Source organism: Ailuropoda melanoleuca, chromosome 11 (genome assembly GCF_002007445.2).
Source record: "Ailuropoda melanoleuca isolate Jingjing chromosome 11, ASM200744v2, whole genome shotgun sequence".
Classification (NCBI taxonomy): Eukaryota; Metazoa; Chordata; class Mammalia; order Carnivora; family Ursidae; genus Ailuropoda; species Ailuropoda melanoleuca.
The window spans coordinates 53,643,518-53,663,656 of NC_048228.1; the positions used below are offsets into that span (position 1 = coordinate 53,643,518).

The window sequence follows — 20,139 nt, forward strand, 5'->3', positions numbered from 1 at the left end:
GGTTTGTTCAATGTACGGTCATTTCATAGTGTACTCTCCAACTCAAAAGATCTGAGTTACCACAATTTTGGATAACCAGTACATACACATTAGTGCTAACACTTTCCTTTTGTATTGAACTTTATAACTGACAAAAACTTCTCCCAACATTCTTTACCAAGTATCTAAGTTCTGATCATCCCTATTCTATGAATGTAGAAATGTATGTTAACATATGTGAAGTTAGCAGAAGTTAAATATAAATTTTATTTAGATCACAATATTGAAACTTAAAGCAATGGAACATTTTAAAATGAGAATATAATATATGACTCCAGAAAAAGTGGACCTAATCAACTCCGTTTCTCCTGGATATTAAAAGGTCAGAGTCCCTAGGCTTAACCTCTACTGTGGAAGGACCAATTCCCAAAGACATCAGTTCTCTAAAAGGAGAGGAATGCAGCAGCATAGAATTTGCTTCTTTACTCCCAGTCTTTTAGGCAAAGATCATTCCATTTAAGATTTTTTTCCACTTTAAAGTAGTAATCACTAGCTACCGGTTGCTTCTATTTTTCTTTGTTTTTTGATTTTTTTTTAAATAATGTTTTTCATTTATTTGAGAGAGAGAATGTGAGTTGGGGAAGGAGCAAAGGGAGAAGGAAAATCCTCAAGCTCCACTGAGCACGGAGCCCAAGGTGGGGGTGCTGCATCCCAGGACCTCCACTGATTTGCTGTGAGCTACACAGGCGCCCCGGCTGCTTTTTTTTTTTTTTAACTTAAATGGAAAGGAAGATAGATTGGTACTTTTTTTTCTTTTACAAAGGAACATCTACGTACAGCATAAATTGGGATTTGTGTGTTTAAATGCATTTCAAAATCCGTGTAGGTGCATAATGAAGAACCATAGTTGCAATTTAACCATTTCCCCAATATTTGTCGGAGGCTTGTTTTAACCAACATTTTATTCCGCACAACACAATTTGGGCTCTAGGTTTAGAGGTGACCCTTATATGATTAAACTTCACGTCATTCCAGTTTGTATACTGTTATCAGGAACACAAAAGTCAAAACTAGTCCGTAAAGATTTGGCGTATTCTTTTTAACCTAAGACACTTAATGTACTATTCGTGCTCTTGAACCTTTATATAGGATACACGTAAGCTCTACTGAAGAATTCACCTCCCTGCCAGTGATAACGCCTCAAGTAAGGAGATGGTATAGTACTCTTGAGTTTTGCTATTTATAACGGAAGATAAAACACTGAAGGACACTCAGTTTGCAGTTGGTTTTGAAAATGTTAACTGAACAGATGAGTCAATTAAATCTTTATACCACAGACTTAACTATGCCTAGTGCATAATGGATGCTCATTAAAACTCAGGTCAGCCAGAAGTGCATGACTTTCTCCAACCTGGCATTTCAGCAACGTGTTGACTCTTTGGCAGTATAATCTAGCTCAGTCTCTAGCAGAAGCAATCAGGTTGCACGTAAAGAGGTGGGGGACTATCCTCTGGTCACAATAACCACCTACCCAGTTTAATTCACTACAATCGAACGACAAGTTTTAAGTGAAAAGGAATGCAAACGCACACGCCAAAGACCGACCGAACCCGCGAGGGCTTCTACAGCCCTTCGTGTCTGGCCCAAGGCAGCAAGCCCCGCCCCTGGCTCTGCAATTCCGGTCCGGCCTCCGAGGAGCTCCAACCGCGGGAAAGTTTTGTGTCTGCGCAGTAGGCTTGCCCACTGCCGCGTGGGAAAGGCGGGACTTTCCTAACAACGCGTCATTACCAGCGCGACGCAAGACGTCACTGCCTTGACTGGGAAGGTCAATAGTTCCTGAGGGAGGGCGCGCACCCATTTTTCGCCTGGGGTTGCCGGCGCGTGCTTGTGGCGTCCCAGGCGGAGCGGAGCCCGACGCTAATCTGTGAGGTCCGTGTTTTGGCTCAGCCCTGGCGCCGACATGCTGTCCCGTCTGGGCCGTAGGTGGCTGCGGCCGCTGCCTCTAGTGCAGCTCGGGGCCCGGGACCCGCTGCTTGCGCCATCCTCAACGGACGGCATTAAGAACCCTGCTCTGCCGGTGTGGGCGGTGGCGTCAGTCTCTGCAGTCGGCTCCAGCGGCCCTGGCAGCTGGTACGAGGCCCTGGCCACATCGGCGCCGGTGCGGGGCGCGGAGGACGTGCTGCTCGGCGTGCACACAGCCACAGGTCTACCTTGGTGGGCCTGCATCGGTCTCACCACCGTGGCCCTCCGCGGTGGGGTCACGCTACCCCTGGCTGCCTACCAACACTACATCCTGGCCAAGGTGAGGGACACCTGGACCCAGCGCATCCGCTTTGGCGGTGAGGGGTGGTAGACGTCTACCGAGGGTTTAAAATCCCCGGGTGCTTCTGGAGTGCTTAGTGTAAATCGTCGTGACCACTTTCTTGCAAAGAATTTAACTAGCATTGATTGGATATGTGAATTAAGAGATCTTTGGTGACACATGTACCTGTCATTCCGTTTACCGTACAGGGTTTGTGCTCAAAGCCCAAGTGGTTACTAAGCTTGCTGTTAGAGAATGAGAGAAATAAAGGAAGCGGTAGCAGAATTGTTGTATGGAGAAATCTGTAAAATTGCCGTCTTAAATATTGTAACAGCCTGTATGTCTGCAGCATCTTTTGTCCCCAAGTATTCCGATTCATCTTTCTTATTAGAAAAAAACCGCTAAGCTAGCCATTTGCAAACTTGATTTCCTTATTCAGCCTGTACTACCTACAACTCTGGTTAGTCGCAGCCCCTTCGGCTTCAGTGCATCTGTCTCTTCTGTGGAAGCGGGATAGTAATACCTTCCTGGCCTACTTCACAATGTTATGAGATCAAGTCAGATAATATGGGTTAAGGCGCTCTGAAAGCAAAATATTATTCAAATGTGAGACTTCAAAAATAATGGTTTCCATGTTTTCAAATTATTATTGGGGACGAGGGGACTCAGAAACAAAGGGAATCATCAGCACCATTAAGGCAGTGAGGTACTTTACAGAAAAATTAACAGCACTGGAGGAGATAATGCTAAGTGAAATAAGTCAAGCAGAGAAAGACAACTATCATATGATTTCTCTCATCTATGGAACATAAGAACTAGGATGATCAGTAGGGGAAGAAAGGGATAAAGAAAGGGGGGGTAATCAGAGGGGGGAATGAAACATGAGGGACTATGGACTATGAGAAACAAACTGGGGGCCTCAGGGGAGGGGGGTAGGGGAAGGGGATTGACTGGTGATGGGTAGTAAGGAGGGCACGTATTGCAATGGTGCACTGGGTGTTATACGCAACTAATGAATCATCGAGCTTTACATCGGAAGCCGGGGATGTACTGTATGGTGACTAACATAATATAATAAAAAATCATTATAAAAAAAAAGAAATTAAAAGCAATAAATGCAAACTTTTTGTGACTCTATGGCTGTCACAGAGCATATTAAAGACTTAATTAATATACTTCTGTTTTTTCAGTTACCATTACTCAGAAGTCCAGGGATGAACATTAAAGTATAGGGTTCAGTTCTTATTTAATCCTTATAATAATTCTGTGAAGTGGGTGCTGTTAAACATTTTATATATGAGGGAACAGGGTTTTAGAGCTTAAGTAACTTGCCCAGGATCACATAGCTAAGAGTATAAGCTGGAATTTGAATTGGTTGTAACTGAAGGTATCTTAAGCAGATTTAACACCTTATCCTTAGACTTGAATTTTCTTGAGATGATTGGTAAACCACATTTTTCAGTGAGTTAGAAGAATAGAGAGTAAAATTATGAGTGGTTATGAATAAAGAACCTTTATGTGCTCATAACAAATTCTACTTTTTCTTTAGCTAGGTGGAAAATTTACAGCCAGAAATAAAAAACATTGCAAGGCATCTTAACCAAGAAGTTGCAGTTCTTGCAAATCAGTTGAGGTGGTCCAAAAGAGTTGCCAGGTAAGCTAATTCTATGAGTATAGACCATATATATATATATTATGGTAATAGGAATATATACTGTGTAAGTGATTATATTAATTATAATTATATTAATTATAGGTTTGGGTGTTCTGTAGCTTTAGCAGCAAAGTAGTCCTTTCACTCCTTAATATTTTAATAAGTTTGTGTGGTATGAATTTTGTATAGTGAAAGTAAGAAATGGAGGAACAGAGCAACTTCCTTCTTGAGGGACTTCAGCCTCCTGAAAAAGACCTGTAATCAAATAATGACTAAATTAAGTACTATAAAAAAGGTTATGTACAAGGAATTCAGTCATAGTGGAAAGTCAGGGAAGGCTTCATGGATGAAGATACTGTGCCAGTCTTTTGGGATTTTAATCAGCAAATGATACAGATTATTTACACACTTGACCATTTTGGAAAGAAAGATACAGCAGCCCACAAGAAGGGGGAGGTAGAAAATGTGAATGCTGTCATAGAAGAAATTAGATAGCCAAGGTGCTGTCTCTCCAGTGTGGTTACCGTGTGTAGTTGTCTGCCTGGGCTCTTAGAAAGTGCTTGGAATGTTCTTGACCATGCATGCTGCAATTCTGTGCCTGTTGTCATCCACGGGGAACTTCTAAGTCCTCCTGCTTCAATGAGCCTAAGTTACTACTTAGTCAGATTATAATCCTTACTAGGCTGGGACTAAGTGTTCACCAGTTCACAGCAATGATCAAAATAAGGGCTTTGTATTATGTATATAGAATGTGTATATGGTTATCTGTATATTTTTACCTATATGTGTATAAATTTGCCAACTCTCTTCAATATGAAATTGCTTCTCTATTTAGTGTTAAAAAGATCTGACATTTAAAAAAAAATCATTATGGTAACTTAATATCTTTACTTGATAAAATAAAAAGTTGACAAACCTAACAGTTCTGAAGTTTTACTGATCAGACAAATCTAAGAATGACAATTCCAGACCAAAAGAACAAATTAGTACGCTGTTCATCTGATTTATAAATGCAGCCTAGACAAGACTGGTACCTTGTTTATGCAGCATTGGCAGGATGATTGTCCAGATACATCCTTGCATAGCTAGATGACTTTCTAGGAAGACACATCTGAGAGTTTCTTGCATTTTCAATGGAACTGGGTCTTGAAGGGTAAAGGAGAGTTGTCAGGTGGACAGCCAGGTAAGTGGACTGTCCACATAGATGACTTAATGACTTCCAGAAGCATCCTAATGTAGAAGTCTGATTTATTGGATAGCCCATGCCATGTAGGCACCAGAATATACAGGTGTCTGTGGAAGAGTAACAAGAGATAAAGTTGGAAGAGTAGGAAGAGGCTAAATTATAAAGTCTGGCATGTCTGTGTACTGTCGTAGTGCAATAATACACTATAATTCTGTTGGCTTCAAGCCCCTTGGATGTCTGCGCTGTATAAAACGTGCTACAAGAGATTTAGAGATGAATAAGACCCAATACTTGATCTTCAAGGAGACTATAGAAAGTGGGACTTAAGAACAGGAATAACGAAGAAGGTTAACAGAGAAACAGATTAAGAAAATCTTCATAAAAGAGTTGACTGAAGAATGGAAACCATTTTGATAGGTCAAGAGCATACATATTACAAAACCACATTGCTACAGAAGATATATTCAGGGATCAAGTAATTGAGCTTGGCCAGAATGGAGGGATTTGAGTTAAATGTGCTTTCACCTTTAGAATTCTGATGCAAACTGTGGTCATACCATGCCAGTAGTAAAATTTCACTTGTTAAAACCTAATTGGCCTAAGACCACCAGAGCCAAAGCTTGTTTGATAATGTCAGATTTATCAAATTGTTATGTAATTTGTGTACATTGCTAAAGAATTTTCAGTAAAAGACTTTTTGCCTTTTGTTGGGCAACCCCTTAGTATAGTCTATGATGGCTAAAAATCCCACACAGAATTTTAACTAATAACCACACATGGGTGTGTTTGTGCTATGGGTATGAAGCACTATTAATAGTCAAATGATATTTTCTCCTTTCCCTTTCTCTCTTCTTCCCTCAAACTAGGCTCACTTATCTAAAGAATATGCGGAGGCTTGTTTCAGAGCTGTATGTTCGGGATAACTGCCATCCTTTCAAAGCCACTGTATTGGTCTGGATTCAGTTTCCAATGTGGATCTTCATGTCTGTTGCTCTCCGGAATTTTAGCACAGGGGCAACACATTCAGAAGGTAGTTATTCTAGAAGTCTGTTTCTTCCCCCCAAATAAGTTCTCTAACATTGCCTTTGTACTCTAGAGAAAAAACTAAAGGCAAAAAAAAAAGTCCCTATGCTTTTCATAATTAGAATGTTTTTACCATCTTTCTTATAAGGTTATAGATTTTAGAATATTAAGTGTAAGCAAACTAGCCATGTTGAGAAAATGAATCTAGGAAGGACAACAGTAGTACAGTTGACCCTTGAACAACACAGGTTTGAGCTGGGCAGGTCCACTTATAGGTATATTTTTTATTGTCCCACACTGTAAATGTATTTTCTCTTCATTATGATTTCTTAATAACATTTTCTTTTTTTTAGCTTTATTGTAAGAATACAGTATATGATACTTAAAGCATACTATGGGTAAGGCTTCCAGACAACAATAGGGTTTCTGTAGTTCTTGGAGAGTCAAAAGTTATACACAGATTTTTTTTTTTTTTTTTAAGATTTTATTTTTAAGTAATCTCACACCCAGTGTGGGGCTCGGACTCACAACCCTGAGATCAGGAGTCACCTGCTCTACCACTGAGCCAGCCATGCACCCCATACACAGATTTTCAACTGCTCAAAGGGTTGGCACCCTTAAGCCCTGAGTTGTTTAACGGTCAACTATACTTCTTCATGGAAGTCATAATAAAATTAGTGTTACTATTCCATGATTTAGTTTCCTGGCCAAGAATTTTTTCCGTTTATAAAATTATGGGACCAGAAAAGCATTCATAGTTATAAAAGTAAACATTTATTAAGAAACTATAAAATAAAGCATTTGTTTTTTACTTTTGTTGTTGTTTTTTACTTTGGCGTAAAGGCATTTGTAACTGGAAAATATCTGGTTAAAACAGACTGGAAAGAAAGTAGCCTATGGACAAGTAATTATATATGTTTGAAAAGAGTACTGCTATGTATCTTTATGTTCCTGTTTGCTGCAGAGAGCTGCATCTTTCTCAGTACAGGAAGGACTAATTTATGTTGTGGAATGAAAGTGAATGAAACAAATGCAAGTCTTTGGTGTGAAGGACACCTTATTTTAATAAGACTACTTATGTGTTGTATGTTTCCTTCTTCTATGTTTTATTTATAAAACTGTCTTAGCAGGGTTTTCTGTTCAGGAACAGTTAGCTACTGATGGAATCCTGTGGTTTCCTGACCTCACTGCACTGGATTCTACTTGGATCCTGCCTATTTCCATTGGTATCGTCAATTTATTAATAGTGGAGGTCAGTGGTTTTAGATGAGATTTGTTTGCCATTTAAATTATTGGGATCTTTGTTGCTGTTCCAACATCAAATATAAATGTGTTTAAGTTGGTAGTGATATTCTAACTCTGAGCTAGAATTGAGATTTCTTGGTTTTTGGTCATAGATCAGCTGTTGGCAAGTCTTAGACCAGTTCCTTAACCTCTCTGGGGGCCAGAATGCTCATAATTAAAATGGAAGAGCTGAATTAGAACACTTCCCAAGTCTCTTTCAGCTTTACAATTATATGAATCTAACATACACAATTTTGTGATTTGTTTTTGGTAAAGACAGTAATTAAAATGGTTAATCAGTCTGGTTGTATTCTCACTGTAGATTAGTGTTTCGTGTATTTATTTAAAATGTAAATTTGCAAGTAGGAAACATAGTATCTGATTGTCTTTTTTTTAGGTGTATATGCCCTTAGAAAGTCAGTACTTCTTATGTGATGGAGTAGAAAAACACATACATATAAAATAGGATCTGTCAACCATGTCTTACCATTATCCCATGGTGTGTTACTCAACAGTTTAGGGGAAGCAAGCCTTTAATTGTATAAAGAGCTGTTGTCGATTGAGTAGAACATAGATTCTTTGAACTGGAAGAAACCTTAGAAATGATCCTAGAACCCCATCTCAGAGACCCATCACTGGTCTCTGTTTGGGAAATTGAATACACCCCTTATTTATTTATTTATTTTTAGATTTTATTTATTTATTAGAGAGAACAAGCAGGGGGAGCAGCAGAGGGAGAGGGAGAAGCAGACTCCCCACTGAGCAGAGAGCCTAACATGGGGCTCCATCCCAGGACCCTGAGATCATGACCTGAGGCGAAGGCAGACTCTTAACCGACTGAGCCACCCAGGTGCCCCACACCTCTTATTTTTTCAAATGAGAAAAATGAAGATGATACTGTAATGTCTTGGATTAGAGTTTCTTGAGAAAAGACTCCATGTATAGTCTAAATGTGTTTCCCTAAGGTCACCTAGCACAATCGAATGTGGTTGGTACTTAGTGAGTATTTGTTAGAGTGAAGAAAATGATAAACATAAGGTCACAATGAATTAATGTCAATCCTCTAGTCTTCCCTTTACCAACTAACAACCCAGTATACATAAGTTTAGTTAAAACTTATTCTTGGGATGCCTGGGTGTAGCAGTCGGTTAGGCGTCTGCCTTGGGCCCAGGTCATGATCCCAGCGTCCTGGGATTGAGTCCCACATCAGGCTCCTTGCTTGGCAGGGAGTCTGCTTCTCCCTCTGCCTACTGCTCCCCCTGCTGTGCAAGCACTCTCTGTCTCTCTCTCTGACAAACAAAATCTTAAAAAAAAAAAACACAAGACTTATTCTTACATAATATACGTAATAAATGTGCCAGGCACTATTATAAACAATATACGTGAGTTAACTCATTTAATTCTTAGAATAATCCTGTGATATAGGTACTTATATTATCCCCATTTTAAGGTAGAGAAACCGAGGCACAGAAAGGTTAAGTAATTCATACAGAGTCACATAACCATTAAATGTTGCCATGTGAATGTAGGTGATTTGGACCTGGAATCTTTGCTCACAATCATTTCATTATTCTGCTCTTTATATAAGTTATTCATAAGTCATAGCTGCTTTTCCTAGCCTTTCCTAGCCTGGTTCTTCCCCTTATTCCATATAGCCAGATCACAAACCTTTGAGATACCTATTACGATCCTTCCTTATGTCAGGCACTGTGTTTAAGTACCAAAACAAGGGTAGTGATTCATACGTAGCACCTATCTGGAAAGGGCTTTCAGTTCTACAATCTTTAAAAAACATTGACTTGTAAAAATTATACTATGATTCTCTTTGATATAGCTGAATCTCCTTTATTGCTATTGATTAAAGCTCCATTTAATAATTCTGCACAATTATTAAGTTTTTCAGAAGCAGATGGCCAACTATATACATTTATCAGTGTTTTAATTTTTTTGCTTCTATTAAAATGCAGGTGGAGGCCAATCAAAAATCAAATTGTATTTTAGGGGCGCCTGGGTGGCACAGCGGTTAAGCGTCTGCCTTCGGCTCAGGGCGTGATCCCGGCATTCTGGGATCGAGCCCCACATCAGGCTTCTCCGCTAGAAGCCTGCTTCTTCCTCTCCCACTCCCCCTGCTTGTGTTCCGTCTCTCGCTGGCTTTCTCTCTCTGTCTAATAAAAAAAAAAAAAAAAAAAAATCAAATTGTATTTTAAAGCTTGTCTAATTTAATATGCTTAATAATCATTGTGTATATTTATTATTCCACCCTCTCAGATTTTTGCTCTGCAAAAAATTGGAATGTCTCGTTTTCAGACATATATTACATACTTTGTTCGTGTGGTATCAGTGTTGATGATTCCAGTTGCTGCAACAGTACCTTCAGTGAGTAAGCACCCACATTGTGTGTAGCATGTGTTAAATCCTCTCTGTGCTTAACTTAGACTGGCTAGGATTCTGTGCTTCTGTTGAGCTTCCTTTGACTGCTAAGTCCCTTACTGGTTTCCAAGTTTCTGTAGTAATTATTATCACCAAGTGACACTTGATATTTCTTGGGATTAGTTAATCTTCCTTCATGTGAATGTAAGTTAAGTCTCAAGCTCCTTTTTCTTTCTTTTTTTTTTAAATCTTGCACAATGTTATAAACATAGTATTTGTTCTGTTTGATTAGTTGAAATATTGAATTTCTTCTTTCTATATAGACTGGGCCAAGGAATTTAGCTCTTAAAAAAGAAACAAAACTTTGTGCCAAGTCTATATGGGTTCACATGTAATATTGTTTAACCTCATAACAACTCACTGGGGTAGGTACACCTGCCCCAGTCTATATGGGTTCGTATGTAATATTGTTTAACCTCATAACAATTCAGTGAGGTAGGTACACCTGCACCCATTTATATGTCATTACACTTTGATAGAAATAGAAAAAAAATAGTTATGTTTGCAGTTATTTCATATTTTTAGCCTTTTGCTTATTTCCCAATGATACTTAGTGCAAAGAGGGCAAAAGCTGTCTTAGGCATTATATCTCTCTCTGCTCAGGGCCAGCACATAGACCATGAAGTAGGATTCATTTGTTGCGGACAGTTAGGGTTCTATCGGCATATATCAAAGTATTCATTGTCTTCGGAATCTGAAAGAGTGCGTTTTCAGCATCAAAAGTGTATTTTTAAAGCTGTCCCTTGGACATAATACTGTCACTAATCCTGTGTAAAATAAGTAAGTTGCCAAATTTCTGAAGTAGACCTCATAATGTCTGTGAGAACTAGTAAAATAGCATCAAGTGCTTATTATAGTACTTTTCATGTAACAGTAACATTGCTGTAAAATACCCTGTGAAAATAGAACAGTACAGATTCACTGCATTTCTGGGGAGAAATAATACCAGTTATAACAGAGGACACTCCCTGATCAAATAAAATAGGAGCAGTGAATTTTCACTGAGGGATTGGGTTTAAAGTGAGCAACAAGAGATCTCAGAAGCACTGTCTTAAATACCCAAAAGTTTATTCTGGAATGTAGGAAGTTCAGAGTTAGGCAATTTAGTGTAGAGCTGATGTGGCAGCTCCATGAAGATGCATGGGAAACCCAACCTGCTTCTCTCATTATGTTCCATCATCCACAACCTGTCATTTCTATCCTCAAGGCCACAATATGGTCATGATGGCTGCTGGAGCTTATCTTGCAGGAATGGTAAAAGGATGCTTCAGGTGCATTTAGCCCCTTTAAGGAGCCTTGCCAGATGTCACACCAAACACTTGTGCTTACATCGTTACTTGGGCCACACCTGGTTGCAGAAGATACTGGGAATTAGTCCCTTTTTTGCTGTTTTTATTGGCAGTATACCCAGCTTAAAATGAGTATTTTATTACTATGAAAGAAGAATTATTCTTAGTAGGCAGTTCGTAGTCTACCATATTGATTTCAGAGTACTTTGCGTACTGGATAAGTCAGATGGTGATGATGGCTAATACTCATTCAGTATTGACTTTGTCAGGCACTGCTTGAGAAGGTTTACATGTATTAGCTCATATAATTCATCCAGTGTGCACTGAAGTAGGTGCTATTACAATCTCCACTTCAGTGATGAGGAAACTGAGACACAGGGAGGGTAAGTAGCTCATCCAAGGTCACTCATCCATTAAGTGATACTTAATATCACTTAAGTATCTAAGGCACATCCAGGCAGTTTGGCTCCTGCCCATAACTACTATGCTAATCTGCTTTGAGGATGTGATACTTTCTGCCCTGAAAAATTTGCTTTAGAACAAATGCAAGTGCTTAATATGGGCCACCTACTCTGCTGACCAGTCTGTGTGAGTTAGCTTCCTTTTTCCCCACAGCAGCCTTCTGAGGCGGCTATAGTTCAGTCCCCATTTTATAGACGAGGAGACTGAAACAGAAGGAAAAGAACTTCCCTGCTGTCAAATAAATGGAATTCACATTCAGTCAGTTCAACTCCAGGACCTGGACTCAGCCACCACAGGGTGATGCCTCTGGGGCCTGATCACATTCTGATGCCAAAGAAAAGTTTGCAACAGATGTATGTATGGGAATATTTTGAGAGGCTCCAGAACATAGTCCATAACCTAAATAAATCACTCTGAATGGAAGTACAAAAAAAAGTTGAAGATAATGCTGAGACTGTTTGTCTCTGAAAAAGGCAAGGATGATGCATTCCTGACTAAGAAACCAGTTACTGGGAAAATTTGGGGTGATAGATCACTGTGTGGAGGAAAATGGGGTCTAAGGAGCCTAAATGTCTGTGCCTCCAGTACTCTACCTCCAGAATAGCAGCTTATCAGGACTCTTGGTGGGGGAAAAGAGTGCTTACTTGCCAAAGAGCGGAGAGGAGATCTCTCTTTACCCTCTGCCTGGATGCTGCTCTCTGTCATCCACTTTCTATCATGAATACCTCTCCTGTTGCTTTCTTTTCACTTTTTGGTCCTTTCAGCCTTCTTTCTTACGTATTAAAATTATCACTGGTATCAAGTAGATGCCACAGGTCTTGTTCAGTCCTGGACTGCTGCTGCTTCCCCATATGGTTATTTTCTCTTGTACTGCCTGCCCGTCTCTGAATGTCAATGTCCTTGGAGAGTTGAGAAGTACTAACATTCATGTCCTTTCTTCTCTTTCTAGTCGATTGGGCTCTACTGGTTATGCTCCAGCCTCATGGGCCTTTCACAGAACTTGCTGCTGCGCTCTCCTAGGTTTCGTCAACTTTGCCGAATACCGTTGACCAAGTCCGATTCAGACACTCCTTATAAGGACCTCTTTGCTGCCTTTTATGCCAAGTTCATTTCAAGAAAATGAATGCTTTCCATTAATTTTGAAACAGTTGCAAGTGTCACTATCACAATATATTTAGGTTTGGAAATTCAGATGTGATTTCATTTGGCTTTATTTAAAACCATGAATTGTGTGAAGTACTGTAGGTTAAGATATAATCCAAATATATTTGACAATACTTAAAATCCTTTAAGTGCTAGAAATGTATGTTTAATTATATCCTAAAAATACAAAAGTAGAATCAAAGCGCCTGGTTCTGCTTATAAAATTACGACTTGCTAGAGGTGCCAGAACGTTGGAAAACAGATTAGATACTGAATGATGTTGAATTATACTGACCAGTCTCATACATTAAAGTTTTATAAAGAGAATACAGTGAGGTGATTCCTAAAATTTTGGAGGTGTGGAGGATCATAGACCCGTTTGCACATCTGCTAAGGCTATGGTTTTCTTTTCAGAAAAATCCTGGGACTCAGGACATGGGGGCCTTTGTTGATGAGCCTCCCTTCCCCCACCCTGAGGCTTTCTGGTAATTCCTGGTTGAGAAATCTTATTCTAATGGCACACACAATGATGATGAGTTAATGTGTGACTTTTAAAAAATGGACTTCAGATACATGCAATAGAGTAGTCCTTTCAAGAAAGTACCTAATATGGTAGGTGATGTTGCCTTTCAACCCTGCTCTGAAGGAATACAAGAAAGGTACATTCCTTTTTCTATATCTTAAGAAGACTGGACTAGAGTATAGCACTAAGTACTGCTAGAACCCAAAGTGGAAAATACTAAGCATTAAGTTTGTTTCGTCAAAGGAAGAAAACCTGAAGGGCAGCTATCTATTATGGAGGTGATTTTATAAACTTCTTTATTTGGAAGGGTTAAGTATGCTAATGGGTTTAGACTATGGAAGATGGAAAAATTAACAGGTAATATAAATTGTGGATATAGTTTTTTGCTTGTTTGATTTGAAAGGATGATAAAACTAATTGTGGTTGGGAAATTTGTGAATAAATTTGACAGTGATTTGAAAAGATTATAAATTACAAGTTTTCATTGGGTTGTATGAGAAGCCCTGTATCCTATCTAGTGTTTTACAATAAAACCAAAACTAAAGCAGAATTAGTCATTTTTTGAGTAATATCTATTAAATCTTAGCCATTTTGGTTGTCACCTCAGCAAGAATTTAGAGGTAGCTGTTGGGACCTGGTTCTCTTTTCCTGACTTCCCAGTGCTGGTTCGTGACTGCCCTATTGAGGTAACTGTCTTTCTAATCATAGTGAAGGAGTTGAAACCTATGTACAGTCAGTCCTCATTATTTGCAGACTTTGTCAGTTTGCCTACACGCTAAAATTTATTTGTAACCCCCAAACGAATACAGTGCTTTTGATGTCATTCTTGGACAAACAGAGAGTGGCAAAAAATTTGAGTTATTCGAGGTACATGTTCCCGGATAGGTCACACAGGGCAACACTGTCGCTTACTGTTTCAGCTGTCAGCTGTGTAATAACTAAGTGTCCTTTTCATGGTCTATTGCCATGTTTTTTCTCATTTTTGTGCTTTTTGTTGGTCATTCCGCTATTTAAAATCGCTTCCAAGTGTTGTCATGCAGAAGTGCTGTCTAGTTTTCCTTGGCACAGGATCCTGTGATGTTCCTTAAGGAGAAAGTAATATCTACATTAAATAAACTTCATTCAGGCATAAATTACGATGCTGTTGGCCGTGAGTTTACCATTAATGAATCAGCAATATATTGTATTGTTGGGTTGACAGAAGTGTGACAGGAAGCTCACAAGAACGTAACCCTGTAAATTCTCTAGGAGCAGTGGCTTAGTGTTGACTAATTCAGTGTTTGTGGTAATTTTATAGACTATAACTACCTCAGATAATAAGAATTACCTTCCGGAACATGTACAATCAGGGAAGCAGAGGCAGAAATGTGTGTGCTGGTTGTATTATAGCAAAAAGAGGAAAGGGAATTTGAGAAAAATTTTGGCTATCTTTGGAACAAGTTGACTCTCGCCCTGTGTATCATTGGGTACTGATTCGCATATTTTTCTCATAATGGGATGAAGGAAATCAGCCCTCTTCCCCCATCTTACTCAAAGAAGTTTGTCACTTTCTGAAAGTAAGAAATAAAGGAATGCTGTGACTCCCTTTTCCAGTAGGTGAATCTCCTTTCAGGAGTATGCTTTACCTTGTTTACTTGGATTCCCCTCAATTTCTAAGTGTACATTTAACATCTTTTTTCAAGGGATAGTTTACGTTATTTCGTATTGCTCTCCTGTTTTCAAACATTTTGAATTGCTTTGAAAACGTATGTAAATTTATTTGAAAATACAAGGTCCTTCTTCCCAGATCTCAAAATAATTTCTGGTTGGGTTGAAGGTGGCTGGGATCTTGGAAAATACTCATGAATAAAGAAAACTGATAAATTATGAACCGAGGTAAATCAGTCACCGGACCTCAAGCTGATAAATAAATATTCCTCTCATTTCTTTCTCCAGGCAGATTTTTTAGTAAATAGCAAGTCTTGTTTCCGAAAATTCCAACTCTGTGGTCTTTGATCTTATTTCTCCAGCAGTTTGTTACAGTCAGGAGCACTTCCAGAGCCTAAGGTCAGGGCAGGTGGGTACTGAATGGGAACAAGAGGACACACACACACACTGTAAAGATCCCTTGACAACTTCCTGTTGGATGCTTCTCTCTTCTCTGCTGCTGAGGGACTGGCAGAGCTCTGTCCTGGACCTGCAGGGTTCAGGAAATCTTTTTTTGTTTTTTCAGATGGAGACTATCGTCTATTTGTCTGTGACACCCTTCCTCCTCTCTGAAAGGGAGTCTTTTTTTTTTTTTTTTCTCCAGGTGGGCCTTATTTTTGTCTCTAGGCCAGATTCACTTTTTTATGGGTGTGTCTCAGCCCAAGAGTTAGGAAAGGAGACTCACTCCTGGGTCAATTTATGTTATACCATAATGATACTAGAGCTCAAACGTATGTTAGGAGATGGAACTGGCATAATCAAACAACCCAAAATCAGTTTTCCCTGGAAGCATTGTGAGAGAAAAGCTGACCAGTCCTATCTGGGCCAGATGTCATAGGTAGGAAGATGAAGCTTATTTAAAAGCAAAATCCTTGATTGCCACCTTCACACATAACGCAGGAGAGGTTTCCCAAAACCTCTCAGAGAGCAAGCCTTTCTAAGATACCCTTAGAAGCACTCAGGAGCTAAAAACCAAACCCTCACATCTCAAGTGGTACAGTCAGTTCTCCTAGACCATAGTGGGGAAATTGTTTCTGGGGAAAGGTGGAAGAAATTAGAGCCCAAATAAACCTCAATATCTCTATTTTGCACCTATGCTTAATTCATCCATGTGTCTTCATAGGTTCCTCCTCTGAGGATTCCAGAAATCAGTTTTTATTTATTTATTCATTTAATTTTGAGAATCACCTTTTAAGTTGCTTCAGTACCAGATTAAGCTCCAAAAGCAGTAGGAACTCGGATCCTAGAAACAAATTAAAGAATGTTGTCTGTTTTTCCCCTGGGTGATAAGTGAAGTTACCACACAATGCAAAATTTAAGATTTCAGGTATGACCTATTAATCCATGCAAGAATTTAGGTTCCTGTATTAAGGCTAAATATGCAAATGTGAGATAAAACAAGACTAGTTACAACAGGCCATCATTATTGACCCTTGCCTCTTTTATGGGCTCATTCTACCAGGACACGGATTATCTGGAAATTATAGAAATCCATAGAAAATTTTCCATCTGAACTTCACGAATATAGTTTAAAGTTGTAATAACTGATATTTTCTAATTATTGTTTTTATTCTATTTTTAAATACCGAATTTTGTGAAATCAATATTTAGCTTTGGGACATTTGAATTTGTGTGGTAATAAAACCATAGATATTTCTGAAATTTTGGACTTCTGTACTGTGTTTCAACAAGTAAAATAAGAATTTATATATATTCATATATATTTTTAATGTATTCATATATATGAATTTTCACCAATGAACGTTTCAAGCAAAACCTAAAGACTGAATGAATTTACATGTATTCCTTGCTAATCATATGAAATACAAAGATACCAGGTATCTCTCATAACCTTTTAAGAAAGTGAAAAACTAGTACTGGGGCAAAGCTAATGCTAATTGGGGGAATCCTTTATTTTATTTTATTGTTTGCCGTGTTTTGTATTTTCATGATATTGGTCAAATTATTTTATGTTTGTGGAATTCTTTTATTGTTTAAGATGTTTCCATATCCACATATTTTTTAAAATTTTAATTCCAGTATAATTAACGTGCAGTGTTATATTGGTTTCAGGCATACAATATAGTGATTCAACAATTCTGTCCATTTCTCAGTGCTCATCACAACAAGTCTACTCTTACTCTAATTGTGGGAATCCTTTAGACCTGTAAAACTTGGTATAAGTAAGTTGGTATAGGGATCTTAATACTATACGATTTATAATATCATGGCTTGGAAAAAACAAAGTTAGGAAGGTTGAAGGATCAGGATAGTACTTAGCAAATTTTTAAAAGAATCACTGAATATATAAAAGTACATTGATTTTACTACTACTAGAAATTAAATAATAGGTGAAGAATTAGCTTATTCAGCCAGAGACTATGCATATGAATCATATAATTATGTAGTCAGTCATTAAAAAATGTACGTAGATCACATAATTGTGAAATAAGATTGTTTTGCAGATTCTGGAGACAGAGCTGTTTTGAGTATTTTACATCATCTCAAAGTACAGTAGACCCTTCTCTGTCCTGGCTGGCAGCAGCCAGCCACAAGAGAAAGCCACCTTGTAAGAGCTTTGAAGTATAACACTGCTAGAATGCCAACAAACAAAGCAAACTGGAACCTCATCAGATAAGGATGGACACTGCCACAGAGAGGGAGCAATTTGGTGAACAAATTTACTTGAGGATCATTAGTGGAATATAGTCTAAAAGCAAAAGAAACTCGTAGAAAATTTTTAACTTTATTCAGTAATTGTATTGCTGTTATTAATATTGCAGTGTTATTTTTTATAACTTACTGTTAGGTAAAATATATAATGTCTGTTAGGTACCTTAGTTTTCTTTGGATGCTGTAACAAATTCCTTTATGCTGCTTATGCTACCAAGGGGAAGATATTATCGAGTGTACTTGTTGGAATTTTCTTAAAACATTTTTAAGTGAAGCACAGTTGGCATGCAGATATTAGTTTCACGATATTGTAACATAGTGGAGATAGAGCAGATACATTTTTTTCATGTTTTTCTTTTAAGGTGGCTTCAGGGATTGCCCGTGAGAAAGAAACTGGCCCCACAGAGGATCCTCTCTCTCCACAGTTCTCCACCCCCACACTCAGAAAGCCTAGCCTTCATATCTGTTTCACCTAAGACCTTCTATTATCTCAATTAGGAACAATACATAAAAGCATTTTGATCCTGATTGAGTCCCATCCATAGGAACCACAAGGCTTGGCTGACACCATAAGAGAAAGAAAAAGTTACTAGCTGAGAAATGACAGCAAAATCCCCAAGATTCAGCTAATTTAAGAAAGTGTGTTCATACAGAGGCCTTGCCTAGTTCTTAGAACAGTAACTTTTTGCTTTACTTTAACTTGAACATGAGGGAGATATTGACAGAACTATCCCAAAGGAATAGGTGCAAAGAGAATCTTGGCCCCTTGTGTTCTACCACTGACTGCCTTCTTGACCGCCCTGTATTTTGGTAAGTTTTACAGAGTAGCCTTACCTTTAATTTCCTAGTCCTGTACTGCTGGTTTCTTTTAATAAAATGAGAACTTCTGGGTGTTTGTGAACAAAAGCATTAATGGAAAGACCTAAAACTAAAAGTGCTCCAAGAAAACAGCCACTCCAAGAAAACAGCCACTGAGTTATTCTATCTAAAGCAACAAAAAGAAATTTCTATCCCTAAGAGTCTCTGCTAACTCCAGAGAGCCAAGAATTTCACGAAAAAGAGGCTTCCAGGGAAAGTGCCCAATTTCTATCTTTTCCATTTTGAGAAAATATCACAGGTGTGCTGCTTTCTCTTTGTGTCCCTGATAAGGCAGTTTACATTTGTTTTGCCTTGGTTGGGAAGGCAGCACTGTATTTAATTTAGCTCTAATTTTTGTCTTCTGGCTAAATTGTTGCTCTCCAGAGAAACTTAAAAAAAATGGATTGTGAAATATACCTAACCATATTCTTTTAATTGCAGCTGCATTTCTGCGTGTTCCAACCATAGCACAAATAATGTGAGGAATTTCTTGTTACAACCTCAAGCTTCCTGGATCTTCTTTGAATGATGGATGCTTCTGAGGGTAAGGACTATTAAAAATATAAATTCTGTATCTATGAAAGAATTAACAGCTTCATATTCCATGCTATTTAAAATTTATCCTATGTGTTGCTACAGGTAAGAAACTCTCATAAAGTTTTATTATAAAAGCTTCAGTTGTGCTTGAGTTTTCAAATACAAATAGTCTATTTTGGGGTCCAAATAAAAAGTACAGTTCCCATTTAAAATTACAGTTGAAACCAAGTATAGATTTTGAAATGAATTATCTCCTTCCTCATTTTTAACTCTCACCTATCTGATAATGTGTTCTCTTACTTTAAAATACAGCTGATCCACATTATTCACAGATTCATATTTGTGACTTCATCTACTCACTAAAATGCATTTGTGAAATTCTCATGATGCTTTTTCTGGTATTAGCAGACATTCATGCATGCTTAGAGCAGCAAGAAATACAAATGGTAGGGCACCTGGCTGGCATGTGACTATTGATCTCGGGGTCCTGAGTTCAAGCCTCACACTGGGCATGGAGTCTGCTTGAAAAAACAAAACCAAAAAAACCCAACTGTCCAATGCTCACACTCAGCTGAGATCAAACAAAGTGACACTCTGCCTTTTTGTTTCATTTCTCATACTATAAATAAGTGTCTTTCTTGCAGTCTATTTAGTGCCATGTTTTTCTCATTTTTATACTTTTTATTGATGATTTCTCTGTTTAAATGGCCCCCAAACACTAAGTGTAAGAAAGGTATGGTGGTCTCACAGAGAGAATACGTATGTTAGATAAACTTTGTTTAAGCATGAGTTATAGTGCTGTTGGCCGGGAGTTCAGTGTTAATGAATCAGCAATATATATTAAATAAGATGTCTTTAAACAGAAACACACACATAGGACAAGATTGTGTCTTGATTGGTTGATGAAAATGTTACGAACCAGGCTTGCAGGAACCTAACCTGTGTTTCCCTAGATCAACAGTATTAATGCTGGATGGGCAAGGCCCCTGGAGAGGATTCTTGGCTTTGCACAAAAAAAAAAATTCAAGTGCAAGCCGTTTGGAGAAAGGGACAGGGATTTATTAAGTATAGAAGTAAGAGAGGAGCTGCTTCACAGACAAAGTAGTGGTC

The 20,139-nt window shown here is 38.4% G+C and overlaps 1 protein-coding gene across 4 annotated transcripts; it reads left to right on the forward strand.

The window, feature by feature from the left end:
• The first annotated feature begins 1,759 nt into the window (after positions 1–1,759).
• On the forward strand, positions 1,760–19,036 carry LOC100484314 (cytochrome c oxidase assembly protein COX18, mitochondrial). Of its 4 annotated transcripts, none has more exons than XR_004628846.1 (7): positions 1,760–2,281; positions 3,835–3,935; positions 5,988–6,151; positions 7,272–7,396; positions 9,697–9,804; positions 12,559–18,444; positions 18,934–19,036. XR_004628846.1 is itself a non-coding variant. In XM_011217115.3 (6 exons), exons 1-6 carry the CDS (start codon positions 1,940–1,942, stop codon positions 12,730–12,732), a joined length of 1,014 nt encoding a protein of 337 aa, XP_011215417.1. In that variant the 5' UTR covers positions 1,760–1,939; the 3' UTR covers positions 12,733–18,918. The 4 variants fall into 4 exon arrangements, 2 of the variants coding, with proteins under 2 accessions (XP_011215417.1, XP_002930388.1); XR_002141454.2 differs by having other exon boundaries at positions 12,559–15,331; XM_011217115.3 differs by lacking the exon at positions 18,934–19,036 and having other exon boundaries at positions 12,559–18,918.
• Positions 19,037–20,139: the final 1,103 nt, after the last annotated feature.